The 15,542-nt window shown below is 49.3% G+C and overlaps 1 protein-coding gene across 1 annotated transcript in view; it reads left to right on the forward strand.

The window, feature by feature from the left end:
• The first annotated feature begins 15,359 nt into the window (after nt 1-15,359).
• The window catches only part of FBXO41 (F-box protein 41), a 9,581-nt gene continuing 9,398 nt past the window's right edge, over nt 15,360-15,542 (forward strand). The window contains exon 1 of the mRNA XM_024764013.1: nt 15,360-15,541. Within this exon, the coding sequence (XP_024619781.1) occupies nt 15,360-15,541 (182 nt within the window). The remainder of the gene's footprint in view (nt 15,542) is intronic.

The raw sequence follows: 15,542 nt of genomic DNA on the forward strand, positions 1-15,542 counted from the left end.
CTCAATAGGTTTGACAATTGAATGATATGCATAAAAATGATTAGTGTAATGCCCGGCATTTGGTTACTAGGAGCTGGTATAACTTAGGTCTTAGGAGAAGTGATTTCTTATTTGCTCAATCTAAGACTTTCTTGAGGAGGAAGGAAATTCAGGAGCTATGGGGTAGGAAGAGAAGATGTGGGGGAGGAGGGAAGTTTGAACTGACTGGCTTGGGTCCTTATTAAATTTGCCTTTCTTCAAAAGCCACCTGACAACTCTACAAATTATCCCTCCAGATACTAAATGCCCAATGTCCCTGCCTTAGCAGGAATAGGATGGGGTCAAGGAAAGTCCCCATCAGCCTCGTTTATTGGAGAATCCTGGGGCTATGCTGGATTTCTGTTCTGCTGCAGCTGTACGACCCCTAGTGGTCTTGGACCTCAACCCTGCCCAAGCCAGTTTCTTTGCCGTTGTCCAAGCACTACCCCTAGCCTGAAATGCCATTTCTTCTTTTCCTCATCCAAAGCTCAGTTCATCTCAGCCCTGGGCTTAGTAGCCCCAACACCCTATCTGATTTACCCACTGCAGCCCTGTAAACTTCCTCCAAGCCCAGGACAGATTGCTCCTGCTTCAATAGCTGGATGGGCCTTAAGCCAAGGGCGGGCCCTCTAGGTGCTCCAGTCCCAGGGAGCCAGGCTTCTCCCCTAACCAAGTTTGAGGTGCGAGTGGGTGGGAAGGAACCAGGTCCGGAGCCCACTGTCCCTTTCTTCCTCCACCAGGTCCCGGATAGGATTTGTGACGGGGACACGTGCTCCTAGACGGCACCCTCAAGGGCAAGATTGGGTCCGGGACATGACGGAGTCTGACCGAAGACGCTCCTAGTTCCCGTGGTTCCCTAGGGATGCCCAGAGGGGACTGACACAGGCAGTCTCTGCGGAGACTGTGTCTCGCACCCGGGGTCGCTGAGTGCACACCCAGGCGCGCGTCCCAGGAGGCTGCATAGAGCCCGTGGCGCAGATCCCAGGAGTAATGCAGCGCGCCGGCCCTCTTCCCGACCCACAGAATCGCCCACCCCAGGATGTGCTCCGAGTGGAAGCAGGCCCAAGCCAGAGTGGTAGAGTTAGGGTGGAGAGGTTCGGATTAAAGGTGGGCAGCAGAGGTCACAACCAGAGGTGCCCGGGGCAGGGAGAGTGCACTGGGCGGTGCCGCGACCCGGGAAGACAGGGACTCAGGAGGAGCGCGGCCGGAGAGGCCCCTGCACCCCCAGGGCGGCGCCGCGGACCCCTCCCCCACCGAAGCCACCTTCAGCGGAAAACGTGGGGTCCCGGCGCAGCCGCTTCTGGCGGTATCTGCGGCTCCCCAGCTCGCGGGAGAGCCCGCCCCGGAGGAGGGGCCGGCTCCGCCCCACCTCCTTGCCACCTCCCTCCCCCTTCCCTTCCTTTCCTCGGGCCGCGCGCCCCCTCCTCCCTCCTCTATCCTTCCCCCACCCTGTTTGTGTGCCCCTCCCGCTGCGACTGGCTGGGAGGCTTGGCCGCCCCCGCCCCGAGAGGGAGGCGGGGGCGCAAGCCGCGGCGGCCACCCGAGGCTGCGGAGGGGAAAGAGATCCGAGGCCCCGAGGCGGCCCTGCATCTGGCCCGGGCACGCGGGGGCTGCCTCTGCACCCCCAGCCGAGGGCCGCGGGGCCTGGCCTCGTCGCGGGGTGGAGTAGGTAAGGGCGAGTCGCGGGCGTGCTGCGGGACCGCTCCTGGAGAGAAGGCAGGGAGGACCCCAGCCGCTGCCGCCTTCTCTTGCTTCTCTCCCACAGCCCTCTGGAGGCCGGAGAGGCTCCCGGACCGGGGCGGGGGAGGGGATTTGGGCAGGCCAGGCCAGGGCAGAGGCAAGGAGGCGGTTAATTTAAGGACTTAAAATCAGAACGATTTGGGACCAGGCTTCCCATCCCCCCTCTCGCCAGTCGCTCCTCGAGCCAGGCTGGGGGGCGGGGCGGGCTCCAGATCCCACTGAGACTCTGGACCTTGGAGAGCCGGGGCCAGAGGGAGGGAGGAGGAAGAGCGCCCTCAAACCCCAGCCCTCTCCACCTGCTTCTGAAAAGGGGTGGGGGAGGGGCTTGGTGTTGCGGCCTGGCTGGGCACCTGTGCGGGTGTCTGAGGGTGGGAGGGTTTGGGTGCCCCTGTGCACGTGTGATAAGTCTGGATGGTCTGGAGGTGTGCATGTGTGTGCACGCATGTTTATGTCTCCTCATATCCCAGTGCCTCCGCCGGTGACTGTGCCCCCAGTGGTCTGGATGTGTGCTCCCCACTGCATTGCTTTGCACGTGAGTGTGTGCCACGGTGCCTGTGTGCACTTGCCACAGTCTGCCTGTGAGCAGGAGTGGGGCCTGCTCTCTCCTTAGGTTGAGTCTGCAGTGAAGGGCCCAGATGGTTTTCAGGGTGTGGATCCAGGTGCTGGAGCCATGTGTGTGTGACCTTGGGGGGTGTGTGCATGCTTGCAGGAGCCTAAGAATGAGGGGGAGCTTAGAACAGAAAAGGCAGTGTCAGAGCTGCCAAGAAGCAGCGGACTGGATGCAGTGACCCCTGTGGGTCTTCACCAGGCTATAGTGACTACTCTGGGAGCTACAGATGTTGGGCCACAGCCCCAGGTGTGGAGAGCCAGAGCCTCTGCCTTCTTGGGGGATTCAGGGGGCATTCCTTTATTCCCCAACCACAGGGACACCTCCAGCTGGCTCCCCATCCTTAAAATACCTCCTCCACCTGCTGGCAGATGTCTCCTGGAAGCACTGAGCTTAGAGTTTCATTTCTTTGGCCTGTAATGCCATCTACTAATATCCAAATCTTCCTCCCCCATTTCTGTAATTTCCACCTTCTCTGCTTTCCTGCGTGTGGATTTTATATGGAAAGAGGGAGAAAGAGCTGCTGGGCCCAGAAGGCCAGGTGGGAGGGAGAGAAGATGCCAGGGGCATGGTAGAGAGTTGGGGGCAAGGGGAATGACCATCGAAAACCAAACTCTGTGAAATTCTCTATTTTGCCTGATCTGAATTTAACAGAGAAAGAGACCTAGAGAGGGAGTTTGGTGATATCCACATACTTGTTTCTAGATTTAGGGAATATTTGTTTTTGGAATATTTGTAGTGGGAAAGCGGGTCATGGTTGTGGAAAGGTAATTGCCAACCTGCCTTTGAATTCCCTGGACTTTCCTACCTCTCTGGTAGCCCACCACACCCTTTATTCATTCATTCAACGAATACTTATTGAGTGCTACTATGGGCCAACCTATGAATATTATAGTATTGGTATGACATTCCACTCCCAACCAGAAGGAACATAGTACTGAAACTAAGAGCATGGTTTTTGAAGTCAGTCAAATGGTACTGACTGACTGGGTTCAAATCCCAGCTTGTCACTGTTTCAGTTATTCACTGGTGTATAACAAACCTCTCCAGCATACAGGGGCTTAAAACTACACTGATTTATTACTTATTACGGTATGTGGGTTGGCTGTGACTGTGGGCGCACTTGGCGCTTCTCAGGTGCATACGGTTGAGAGAGACTGGCTGGAAAGGAACATCAAGATGGCCTTTCATCCTCCAGGGCCTTTCCACACACGGCATCTAATCACTCAGTAGTCTAGCTCAAGTTTTCTACATGGCAGCTGGATTCCAAGAGGAAGTATTCAAAGAGGATAAGCTCTGTGGAACTGCTTATCAAACCTCTGCCTGCATCAGGCTTTAATGTCCCATTGCCCAAAGTCACACGGCCAAGCTCTGAGTCAGTGTGAGAGAGGACCGCATAAGGGCAAGAATACTGGGAGGGATGGCTCGTTGGGTGCCACCAAAGCAACAGTTTGTTAAGTCACTTACTGGCCTTGGACCAGTGATTTGGCCACTCTGAGCCTCAATTTCCTCATCCTAAAATGGAGGTGATACTACGTACTTGGCAGCACTGTCGTGAGAGCTAAGTGAAAACCATGTTGTCTCACCAGAGTAACTAGTAGGTCCATGTTCCCTGCTTTGATTATTAGACTGCAAGCACCTTGAGAGCATTACTGGCTTAGTCATCTTTGTGTCCTCAGTGCCTGGCATGGGCCTTTGTGTTTAACATCTTTTTGCTGGGTGGATAAAATAGAACGAAGCAGACAAGTCCTAAGCCTTGGAGCTCTGCTAGAGCGACAGTGTTGAGAAGACGCAGCAAGTTCTGACCTCCCAGTGGGTGACTTGCAGAGTTGCAGAAGCAAATGTTATTCAAGGTGATTCTCGGATTGATTTAATTGTAACCAAATTCACCCAGTTTCATGACGATGAGTGGTGGAAATCACCTTGGTTACATAAATCAATCAATTCATCCTCCATTATTCATTGTGATTCTTCTAAGAATATACTGAGGTCTGCTGTGTGTGTGGAAGGTGTGAGGATGAGTCAGTTGCATTGCCCCTGCCCTCCAATGTATGTGAAGGGTAGGATCTGATGTGCAAACAGGTGCATGACCATCCAGTATGTGATACTTGTTACCATGTGTGAAGAGCTATGGTGAGGAGTGATTCATGTTGTGATGTGACTTGAGCTGGAGGAGCGGGTAGAAGGCTGCATGGAAAGGGTAGCATCTGAGCTGGGCCTGCAGAATTCACCGATTAGAGGAGGTAGTCCCAGGAAGAGGGACCAGCATGGGCCAAGACTCAAGGATATGACATCACATGGCACTTCTCAGTGAAGCTAAGCCCCATAGGGCTCACTAAGGATGCACGTGGGAAGCATAAGCTAGGGCTGACAAGGCTGAGTGGTGGTCAGATTCCAGTCAGCTTTGAGGGCAGGCAAGGCAGGGTGGCCTTTACTTCTTGGAGGATGGCCTGCCTTCAGAGATGTTTTATAAGAATTAGAGTGACATGACTGGATCTCTTTTTGAGGAAGCCATGAGAATTCAAAGCTGGAGGAGTTAGAGACTCCAGTTAGAAACAGTATCAATGTCCAGATAGAAGAGGATAATAGGAAAAGGGCTATAGGAAAAGCAACAAATAGAGTCAAATATTTAGAAGATAGTATTGACAAAAATCAGCAACTGATGAGATCTGAGGGGGACTTTGAGAATTCAGAGATGCGCTGGGGGTTGCACGCAGGGTGCCAGGTAGACAATGAGCATGTTAGTCAAGATGGGAAACAGGAGGAAGAAGCAGATTTCAAGGGGAGCACTGTGGTATCGTGAGTTCACTATTGGTCATGTGAAGCTCTCAGCCGCCTACATTAAAATATCATCCATTTCGTCTTCCCTACTTGCTGCTTCTAAGAAACACTTTTAAAAAAAGAATTGCTATAAATTACAGGTCTGAGGCATTGAGTTATCCATGCCTCAGGCTAGCAGAAGTGATGGTATAGATTAAAATTAGGTTATCTCCAAGAAGCGTTTAAATATGTTCAGGTGTCTTTCATTTTCAGTACTGTCTCTGATTCTCCCATGCAAGCCCCTTCCCTTCACGGCTGAGCTTCCTGCGTCTACTCACTGTCTACTCATCCTCACCTCACTCTCTTCTCAACCCACAGCAGCCAGGCTCATCAAAGTGGCCCTCTCTAAAGTCACTAGTGGACCTTTTCCACCTCTGCTCTGACCTGAGTTGTCAACTCCTGTCGTTGACACTGTTTTCTCCACTCCTTCCCACTCCTTCCATCCATGACGTCCTCTCTTCCTGAAGGTTTCCTGCCAGAATTCCCATTTCTGCTGCTGGTTCTTGGGAACTTCTTGGTTCTTCTCCCTCCTCTGCCTCTCTGAGGGTCCACCTTTCCACCCCTGCTCTCCTCTCTCTGCACCCTCTCCGTGGTCCTGCTCATCCACTTTTGTTTTTAGGCTTAAATTGCCAAAATTGTATTTTCAGCTCCATATTGCATCTTGCAAACTAGGTACCAAATATCTCTATTTCCAAGGCCCACTGGAACCTCAGACTCATGGAATCTACAACCAAACTCACTCTCTCTCCCCCAAACCTGCCCTCATTCATTTTCCCTCCTTACTGAACCTCATCCCCATCTACATAGATGCTCAAAACTCCAAACCTGAGCCTGACCCTTGACTCCTCCCTTTCATACCCACCGCAGTCATTCTATCACCAAGCCTTCTCCCTTCTCCTTTCTTATTTGTTCCCAGATCCATCCTTCTCCCAATTTGCACTCCTGCTACCTTGGCTAACAATTTCCGTGTGTGTTCCTGTAGCCTTCTTCCTGACGTTGGCCCTCTGTAGTCCATTCTCTAAACTACATCTGATTAAGTCCTTGCCATCCCTTCATTCCACAAACATTTACTGAGCACTTAGTGGGCATTGTTGTTAAGTGCTGGAGAAATAGCAGTGATGGAGAAAGATAACGTCTCTACCCTCATGGAGTTTACGTTTTCCTTCCCTGTGAGAGGTATACTCTTTCTCAGTTCCTTGCCTTTGTATGTGCTCTTTCTGCTGCTCAGGATTGTTTCTTCCCCTCCCCAACCTTATAATTGCCCTTCCTCACCTGACAACTCTATTTTGCTCTTCAAGAGTCAGCCTGCAGTGGAGGCTAACATAACATTGTAAAGCAACCATACTCCAATAAAAATTAATAATAAAGAAAGAGTCGGCCTAGATGCTACTACATCTGGGGATTCCCCAACACCCCCCCAGTTCCTCAAGCTAAGTGTAGAATTCTGTGCCAGTCTCTTGCATAACATTTATCTCATGACTACACCATCCAATCCCTTAGTCTGTCCCAGATCACAGGCTGCTTGAAGGCAAGGATTGGATCTTGTAGGTCTGTGTGTCCTCAACATCCCTAGCACAGCACCTGGTATAGTTCATGGCACAGAGCAGGTACTCAGCCAATGTACGTTGAATGAATTCATGTTGGAATAGTGTTTAGGAGAGAATTCTAGGTTGGAAATACAGATTTATAAGGGTATTAGTTAAGGCTTTTGATTGCAAATGACAGAAATCCAACCCAACCCAAATTATTTGAAGCAAAACAGGATATGTACCAATTCATATAACTGGAAAAAAGAGGGATGAGTGGATCTTGGGCATAACTGTACACAGGTTCTCAAAGGTAGGTGAAGGACTTCCCTGGTGGTGCAGTGGTTAAGAGTTCACCTGCCGATGCAGGGGACATGGGTTCAAGCTCTGGTCCGGGAAGATCCCACATGTCACGGAGCAGCTAAGCCCGTGCGCCACAACTACTGAGCCTGTGCTCTAGAGCCTGAGGGCCACAATTACTGAGCCTGCGTGCCACAACTACTGAAAACCTGCATGCCTAGAGCCCGTGCTCCGCAACAAGAGAAGCCACCTCAGTGAGAAGCCCACGCATTGCAACAAAGAGTAGCCCTTGCTCACTGCAACTAGAGAAAGCCCATGTGCCGCAACGAAGACCCAACGTAGCCAGATAAATAAATAAGAAAAATATTAAAAAAACAAAGTGGGTGAAGACTCTCTAACTCTTGACTAGGCTTCACTCTGAGTGTTGCCACATTTTCTCCCCACCAGTCATGGGTTTTCTCCATGTCATGGGTGGAGGTTGCAAAAGGCCATAGACAGCTTCATCATCCCTAGCATGTGATCCCAGAGAGTCAAGAGGACTCCGCAGTCTTTCATATAAATTCTCAGTGAAGGATTCAGTTGGCTCAGCCTGAGGAATCATTATGGCCAAGAAGATGGGGGTACAGTGATTGGTCAGGTCTGGGTCCACCCTACTAGGATTGGCAGCCCTGTCAGAGAACCACATGGAGTGGGGAGGGGAAGCTCACCAAAGAGAAGATGAGATGTTGCTATTACCAGAAGGTGAAGACGACTTGCTGAGCAGATAAAAATAATAATGTTCACTGCAGGAACTCTTAGTGACTACGTGGTAGTGGAGGCCATGAAAATGCAAGACTATCTGTGTTTCTGGCAGAGTCAACATGTGAAAATGTGACAGTAGACAGGAGCCAGAGAAGGCACACATCTGGACATGGTTGGTCTTATTTGAGAGGAGATGAAACTCACACACTGGAAAGCCTTAAAAAAAAAAAAACTAATGCTTCTGATTGAGTCTTCTACCCAAAGAAAACAACCTTGGGCTGGACTTAAAAAAAAGTAGACTTGGACTTCGCTGGTGGCTCAGTGGTTAAGAATTCCCCTGCCAATGCAGGGGACACAGGTTCGAGCCCTGGTCCGGGAAGATCCCACATGCTGCGGAGCAGCTAAGCCTGTGTGCCACAACTACTGAGCCCGCTTGCCACAACAACTGAAGCCTGTGTGCCTAGAGCCCGTGCTCCACAACGAGAAGCCACCACAATGAGAAGCCCGCACACCCCAACGAAGAATGGCTCCCACTCGCTGCAACTAGAGAAAGCCCGCGCATAGCGACAAAGACCCAACACAGCCAAAAACAAATAAATTAATAAATTTTAAAAAATAGGTATTAATAGTATTGACTGGGGACTGGAGTCCCTGGAATCCCCCTAGATTTAAAAAAAAAAAAAAAGTAGACTTGAGATAGACATCTGAGATGGGGGAAGGAGATAACAGGTCCTGAGGATGGCAGGGAGGCAGGGCCAGGCTGAAAAAGGAGGCAGGTCTTCGGTCTGCAGAGGTTGCTGATTTGGGGAGACCAGAATGCAAAGGAAAATCTCTGACTGTTCTGTCAAGGTGATCACAGTACAGGATTGTGATGGAATTTGAATAGACAACACTTCTATTTTGCCCTTTCCTTCTCTCCCCTCCTCCCTCCATCACCTTCTTGCTTGCGTTCAGGCAAAGCTTCATGCTCATGCTGAGAAGGTGGGTAGATCTAGGCAGAAATATTCCTAAGAATGATTCATAGTCATTCCTCAGCTCCAGCAGATGGAGGGAAACTGTGGGGTGGGCTGGCCTCAGGTGAAGAGCCACCTGGATCCCAGAAGCCCCTTCCTTCTTCTAGCTCGCACATCCACACTTAGGCCTATATCCCCAGGCCTCCCCCTTCCCCTGCTCTTCTAGAAGCCTGGCTAGCAAGGTGCTAGCAAGGTGTAGGCAAGATTCCCCCACAGGAAGGACCAGCGTTTAGCTGAGATGGACAGGCATACACAGGCGCTCAGAAACCCAGCTGAACGTGCATGAAGAATAACCCTGTCCCTGAACAGTTGTGTGTGTGTGAACCAAGTTCCCCTTATAATATATACCTGATCAGTTTGCCAACTTCCTCAGTTTTATCTATAGCCATTAGTCTATTCAGGTTTTTTATTTCTTCTTGAGTCAATTTTGATAATTTATATTTTCCTAGAAAAGCATTCAGTTCATCCAGATTTTCAAAAATTTGGGCCAGGAGTTGTAACTGGTAGCATTTCAGTAATTAAAAAAAAAAAATCTCTGTGTCAGTGGTTATATCCGTCTTTTCATTATAGTGTTATGTATTTGTTTTCTTTCTTTTTCTCTTTGAATAGATTTGCCAGAGGGCTATTTATTTTGTTGGTCTTTTCAGAGAACCATCTTTTGGATTTACCCCTCAAGGCTACTGTTTGAAGGGTTTTTTTTCCTCTCTTTTTTAAAAAAATTTTTATTGGAGTATAATTGCTTTACAATATTGTGTTTCTACCGTACAGCAAAGTAAATCGACTATATGTATACATGTATCCCCTCTTTTTTTGGATTTCCTTCCCATTTAGGTCACCACAGAGCATTGAGTAGAGTTCCCTGAGCTATACAGTAGGTTCTCATTAGTTATCTATTTTATACATAGTATCAATAGTGTATATATGTCAATTCCAATCTCCCAGTTCATCCCACCCTCCCTTTCCCCCTTGGTATCCATACGTTTGTTGTGTATGTCTTGTCTCTATTTCTGCTTTGTAAATAAGATCGTCTATACCAATTTTTTCAGATTCTTGAGTGTTAATATACCTAAAAGATGGTGATGTTAGAACAGTGACTAATATTTAGTTTTTTAAAAGAAATTTAAGTCCCTATCTTATACATACTAATGTACTTTTAGATGAAATGATACAATAACTTGGATTTGCTCAAAATTATCCAGTGATGGAGGAGGTGTGAGCCGGAGAACAGTGTACAGATGAAAAAAACTGGCCACGAGTTGATAATTTCTGAAGCTAGATGATGGGTACATAGGAGTTAATCATCATATTCTCTCTATTTTGGAATATGTGTGAAAATCTCCATAACGAAAAGTTGGGTTTTTTAAAATCCTTGTTTCACCATGCATACCAAAAATTTCTAGATGGATGAAAACTCCAGTGTATAAAGGAAACCACACAGCCTGAAATATTTGCATGCTACCAGTCATTGTCAGTTATAATATTATGGTTATTTGTTTAAAGCCCTTAACTTAAAAAATGTTCTGGACTTTTTAAAAAAGGAGATCACAAAGTACTAAAAGTTTATATAATCCTTGGATAGGGATGGACTTCCTAAGCATGACAACAAAATGAGAAATCCTAAAGATTTTACTGAAGGAAACTTTAAAGCTTTAGTATATCAATAAAGACTGTAAACAAAAGTAAAAGCTAATCAGCACACTCGAGAAAAATATTTGTAGTATATAAATGACAAAAGATCAATATTATAAAAAGCCTTCAAAAATCAACAAGAGGGCTTCCCTGGTGGCGCAGTGGTTGAGAGTCTGCCTGCCGATGCAGGGGACACGGGTTCGTGCCCCGGTCCGGGAATATCCCACATGCCGCGGAGCGGCTGGGCCCGTGAGCCATGGCCGCTGAGCCTGCGTGTCTGGAGCCTGTGCTCCGCAACACGAGAGGCCACAACAGTGAACGACCAAAAAAAAAAAAAGAAAGAAAAGATGAACGTTCAGTATAAAAATGAGCAAAGTAGTACATAGTCAAGGCACCAAAAAGATATAAATGACTGATAAATTGTGAAAAAATGTCCAGCCATTAGTAATCAAAAAAATGCAAGTGAAACAGCCAGGCCATTTTTCAAATTGGCAAGAGTACATCAAGGCCAAAGCATGAAGCTGTGGAGTTTGGCTGCAGCCGACAGATGATCGGCATCATTGAAGGATCATAAGCAGGAGCTATGTCTAGTCAGAGGCATCTGGTGCCTTATATAGGGTGGTAGAGAGCTGTGAGACCAAAGGCTGGACTAGCAGTCCAGGGGTCGGGGGAGCACAAAGCATGAGAAGAGAACAGTTGTGTTGAGAGAATTCAAAGGAGAAATCAGCTGGTCTTGATGGCTTGTCAGACAGCCAAATCAAGATGGCCAGGGCTGTGGGGTGCCTGGGAGGACAGTGGCACTGTTGAGGGAAACAGGGATGCTGGGGAGTGGGTCAGGGAAGTCCAAGGTTTGTTTTTTGGTGCTGTGAGTCTTTGTGGTAGTTTAGAGCCTCATTACTGGCTACCAATTCAAATGATTTAATCTACAAAAAAATTTGCTGCCTCACACAATTGACAAGTCCTGGGTTAAAGTTTTGGGCACATCTGGATCTGGGTGCTCAAGGGATGTCATGAGGAGTCTTTTTCTTCTTCTCACCCAGAGAGAGGACAGAAAGGGCCACCAGCAGCTCCAGCTTCACACTCTGCCGGCTGAGCACAGGTCTAGAGTGGCTGTATTGGCCTGGCCTAGGAAACTTGCCCAGTACAGAGTGATAACTGTGACTGATGAACAGGCCAAGGCCACATGAGCTCCCCTGGGGTCAGCCCTACCCAAACAACATCGACTCAGAGTGGGGGGGAAACGGTTCTCCAAGGGAAAACTGGGGTGTCTACCTACAAAGGGGGACTGGAGTTGAACAGCAAAACCAATAAATGTCCACTACCTTCCACCTCTGTCCAAGATCTAGACAGATCCCCCTTCTCGTATAATTTAAAAACTTTCTCTGTTTCTCATAATGCAATTGTCCCTCACAAAACTTAAAACACACTTGTCCCACCTCCGGAAGGAGACGTTCCAAGTTCTCACCACTTACCATGCCCAGCCCCAATTCAAGATCTTATCTGTCGTGGTACTGAGCTAGCCCCTCATGGTCTTTCAATTTATGGCCAAACTACAATGATGGAAGAAAAATTGGATAACTGAAAGAACAAAACCCTTCCAGTTGAAGAGGGGAGGTGAGGGAGAACACTCAGGGGTCATAAGTCCATAGCCCAGTCCACATGCTTGACCAGTCGGCGTGGATGAGGTTCCCTGGCCCACCTATCGGCTGCTCTGGTTCTGCCGTCTCGGAGAGCATCCCTTATCCTTCATGCTTTGTGGCCATGTGCAAAAGGGGCTTTGAGGAGTCACCTCCCATTGGTGCAGGTTTCGGGGTGGGAAACTTCAGGGGCTGAGTAATCCCTGGCCTTTGTTTTCCAGGTTTGTGGGTTTTTCCTGGCAATACAATCCCTTTAATGATTAGAAAGCTCTCAGTCAGTTTGTATTCAGCCATCCCCAGAGCTATTAACCAAACTAGAGACCTATTGAAAGTTATAATTCTTTATTTTTATTTTTTTAAATTTTTTTTGCGGTACGCAGGCCTCTCACTGTTGTGGCCTCTCCCATTGCGGAGCACAGGCTCTGGACGCGCAGGCTCAGCGGCCATGGCTCACGGGCCTAGTCGCTCCACGGCACGTGGGACCTTCCCGGACTGGGGCATGAACCCGTGTTCCCTGCATCAGCAGGCGGACTCTCAACCACTGTGCCACCAGGGAAGCCTGAAAGTTAGAATTCTTGAATCAAGTCCCTGGTGATGCTGTTGGGGGAGGAGGAGGAGTTGTCTCTTAGCAACAGGGCTTGATGCTCTGCCTGTCCCAGGAGCCCGTGGTTCTGTGGCTCTAGCTAGGCCTCTGCCCCAGGGCAATGCAAACTCCTAGTCTGTGATGAGAGGCAGAGTTCGTTTGCCCCTTCTCCCTCAAGCTGCATCCCACTGGAAGGCTGCTTGTATTGGAAGCAACGGTTGCCTCTGTTGAGCTGGGAGGGCACAGCAGGAGGGGTTCAAGAAGGCCTGAGGAGTGAAGAGCCTATCAGGCCCCAGGTTTGTCTCCCTCTGCGTTTCCAGCCTGCCTGTCTTTGCTTGAGCTGACTTTAGCTAGAAGCAGAGAACTGGCTCTTAATTATCTCTCAGCCATATTGAATTACTGGCCTCAGGCAGAAAGGGCCTCTCTGGGCAAAGGAGCATTTTCTTCCTCTCTGCTTTCAGATGGGCCCCTTTTAGCCAGAGTGTGTCTCTTTCTCCTTGGACATTTTTCTGCAAGTCCCCTAAAGTTCCAGCCTTGGTAGGAACATCTGAGCTCTAGAGGCCGTGGGAGAGTTTCATCAGCTGGTTTGCTGCTGTGTAGCAGGCTTCACCGACTTCTAAGCAGGGGAAGCGGTACGGTCCCTCTTCAGCTAATTCCTTCTAAAATTTTTTCCCCCAAAATTTGACTTCTGATTCTAATTTCTGAGTTTGGAATTTTTTCTGGTGCAGATAACACAGACCCAACTCCAACTGGCTAAAGCAAAAGGAATTGATTGGCTCACACAATTGAACAGACCAGGATCTCAAACAGTGTGAGGAATCTCTCTCCATCTCACTTCTACCTGTCTGTGTTGGCTTCATTCCCAGGTGGTTCCTCCCAAAGGAGGCAAAGATGGCCCTCACAGCTCTGGCCCTCCCCATCAGCTTTGAAACCTGAGCCCAAAGAGGATGCTTTCCCCAGTAATGCCAGAGAAGTCCCGGAGAAATGACTCATTGACTCAAGTTGGGTGATCTGTGCCCGTCTCAGGACTCTGATTGGCCAGGCCTATATCACATTCTTACCCCTGGAGCAAGGGTGAACCATCAACCCCCACCCAGACCACATGGACTGAGAAAGTGGGGAAGGAAGGATGGTTCCCCAAGGTCAAAGCAGGGTGCTGTTGCCAGGGGGATGACTGGGTGCTGGGCTGGCAAAGGGAACAGGCATCCACCCATACATCCATGTGGAAAGCAAACGGAACTCAAGAGTAGGTCAGGATGGAGAGGTAGAGCTGAGAGTCAAGGCTTAAAGATGTGAGTAAACCAGACTGTGGGAGTGAACCAGAGAGAGGCAAAGGGGGCTTGAAGGCAGACCTCCCATCAGGAGATAGGAAGATTAGGAAGACAGCAAGAAGAAAAGGTCAGAGAACCCAAATGGGGCAGCTTCATGGCAGCCTATGAACATGGAGCGGTCAGTAGTATTATCCAAGGGATGAAGTAGGTGAAGACCCTTGATGACAACTACATTGATTAGCAGGTGGTCTGTGACTTGAAGAGCACAGTGATAGCAGAGGTGGTTGAAGCCTGGTAGCAGGCAGTTAGGAAGAGGAGGGCAGTGAAGAATAGGGTAGGGATCCCACAAGGCAGGGGAAGGGTGACCGGAAGCCAGAGAAGAGGGGGGATGGGCAGCAGGCATTCAGGGTGACCAGGAGTGGGATGCCAGGAAGGGTGGTGACTTGTGCCAGAAGGAACCTGGAGAAGACAAGTATCATGGCCCTTGAGGCAAAGGGCAGAGCAGGGATGGGAGGGAGTGGGACAGAAGCAGGAACGGGAACAGTGACATACACAGGTATCATCAGGTGAGGTGACATCTTGGTCACTGCAACATGGTACCAGTAGTCCAGCTGGTCTAATGAGTGTGGTTTGCAAGACACGAAATAAGCATTTTTTTTTGAGATGTAATAAGCTAGTACATATAGTACACTAATCGTAAGTGTACATATGTGTAAACTGTATAACCTTACATATACACCTGTATAACCACCACTCATATCAAGATAGCATTTTCAGCCTTACATAAAGTTCCCTCCTGCCCCTGCCCAGTCTGTATAGGCCCCAGGGGTAAACTCTATTCTGACTTCTGTCGTCATCAATTTAGTCTGTTCTTGAACTCCCTATGTGTGGAATCCAGCAGTATGCAATCTAGTCTGGCTTCTTTCATGCAGCATAATATTAAATGGATTCACCCATGTCGTTGCATGTACCACTAGTTCCTTTTCTTATTGCTGGGTAACATCCCATTATGAATATAACACAATTTATCCATTCTACTGGTGATAGGCACTTCGGTTATGTCCAGGTTGTAACTATTATAAATAAAACTAATGCTTTCTTTTTCTTTCTTTCTTTCTTAGAGAATTCTCATTCTTTCTCACTCTCATACATGCACAGCCCTCACACAGGTACTGGAGCAGGCCAGTCCCTTCTGGGAGGTCTGGCCATTGGTCTCCCCTCGCCTCTCGCTTCTGGGCACGTGTTTTCTGGGGAAGTCAATTTTGTCATGGGTGGGGGATACGGGTTGGAGGTGGGGAGGATACCAACCTCCTAAGGCTTGCTCCCTCTCTTCTAGCCTCCTTGCCCCTGGCCGCCAGCGCCCTGAGTCTGCCTGACCCCTCAGGGGGGCTCGCCCGCAGCCCCCCATGAGCGCGCCCGGCTGACCCTCAGGGCGGCCGCGGTGGAGCCCGGGAGCCGCGGGTACGGCGGGACCATGGCCTCGCTGGACCTGCCCTACCGCTGCCCCCGCTGCGGGGAGCACAAGCGCTTCCGGAGCCTGTCGTCGCTGCGCGCGCACCTGGAGTACAGCCACACGTACGAGACGCTCTACATCCTCTCCAAGACCAACAGTATTTGCGACGGCGCCGCGGCGGCCGCGGCTGCCGCCGCCGCCGCC

This window comes from Neophocaena asiaeorientalis, unplaced genomic scaffold, assembly GCF_003031525.2.
Source record: "Neophocaena asiaeorientalis asiaeorientalis breed wild unplaced genomic scaffold, Neophocaena_asiaeorientalis_V1.1 scaffold337, whole genome shotgun sequence".
NCBI lineage: Eukaryota > Metazoa > Chordata > Mammalia > Artiodactyla > Phocoenidae > Neophocaena > Neophocaena asiaeorientalis.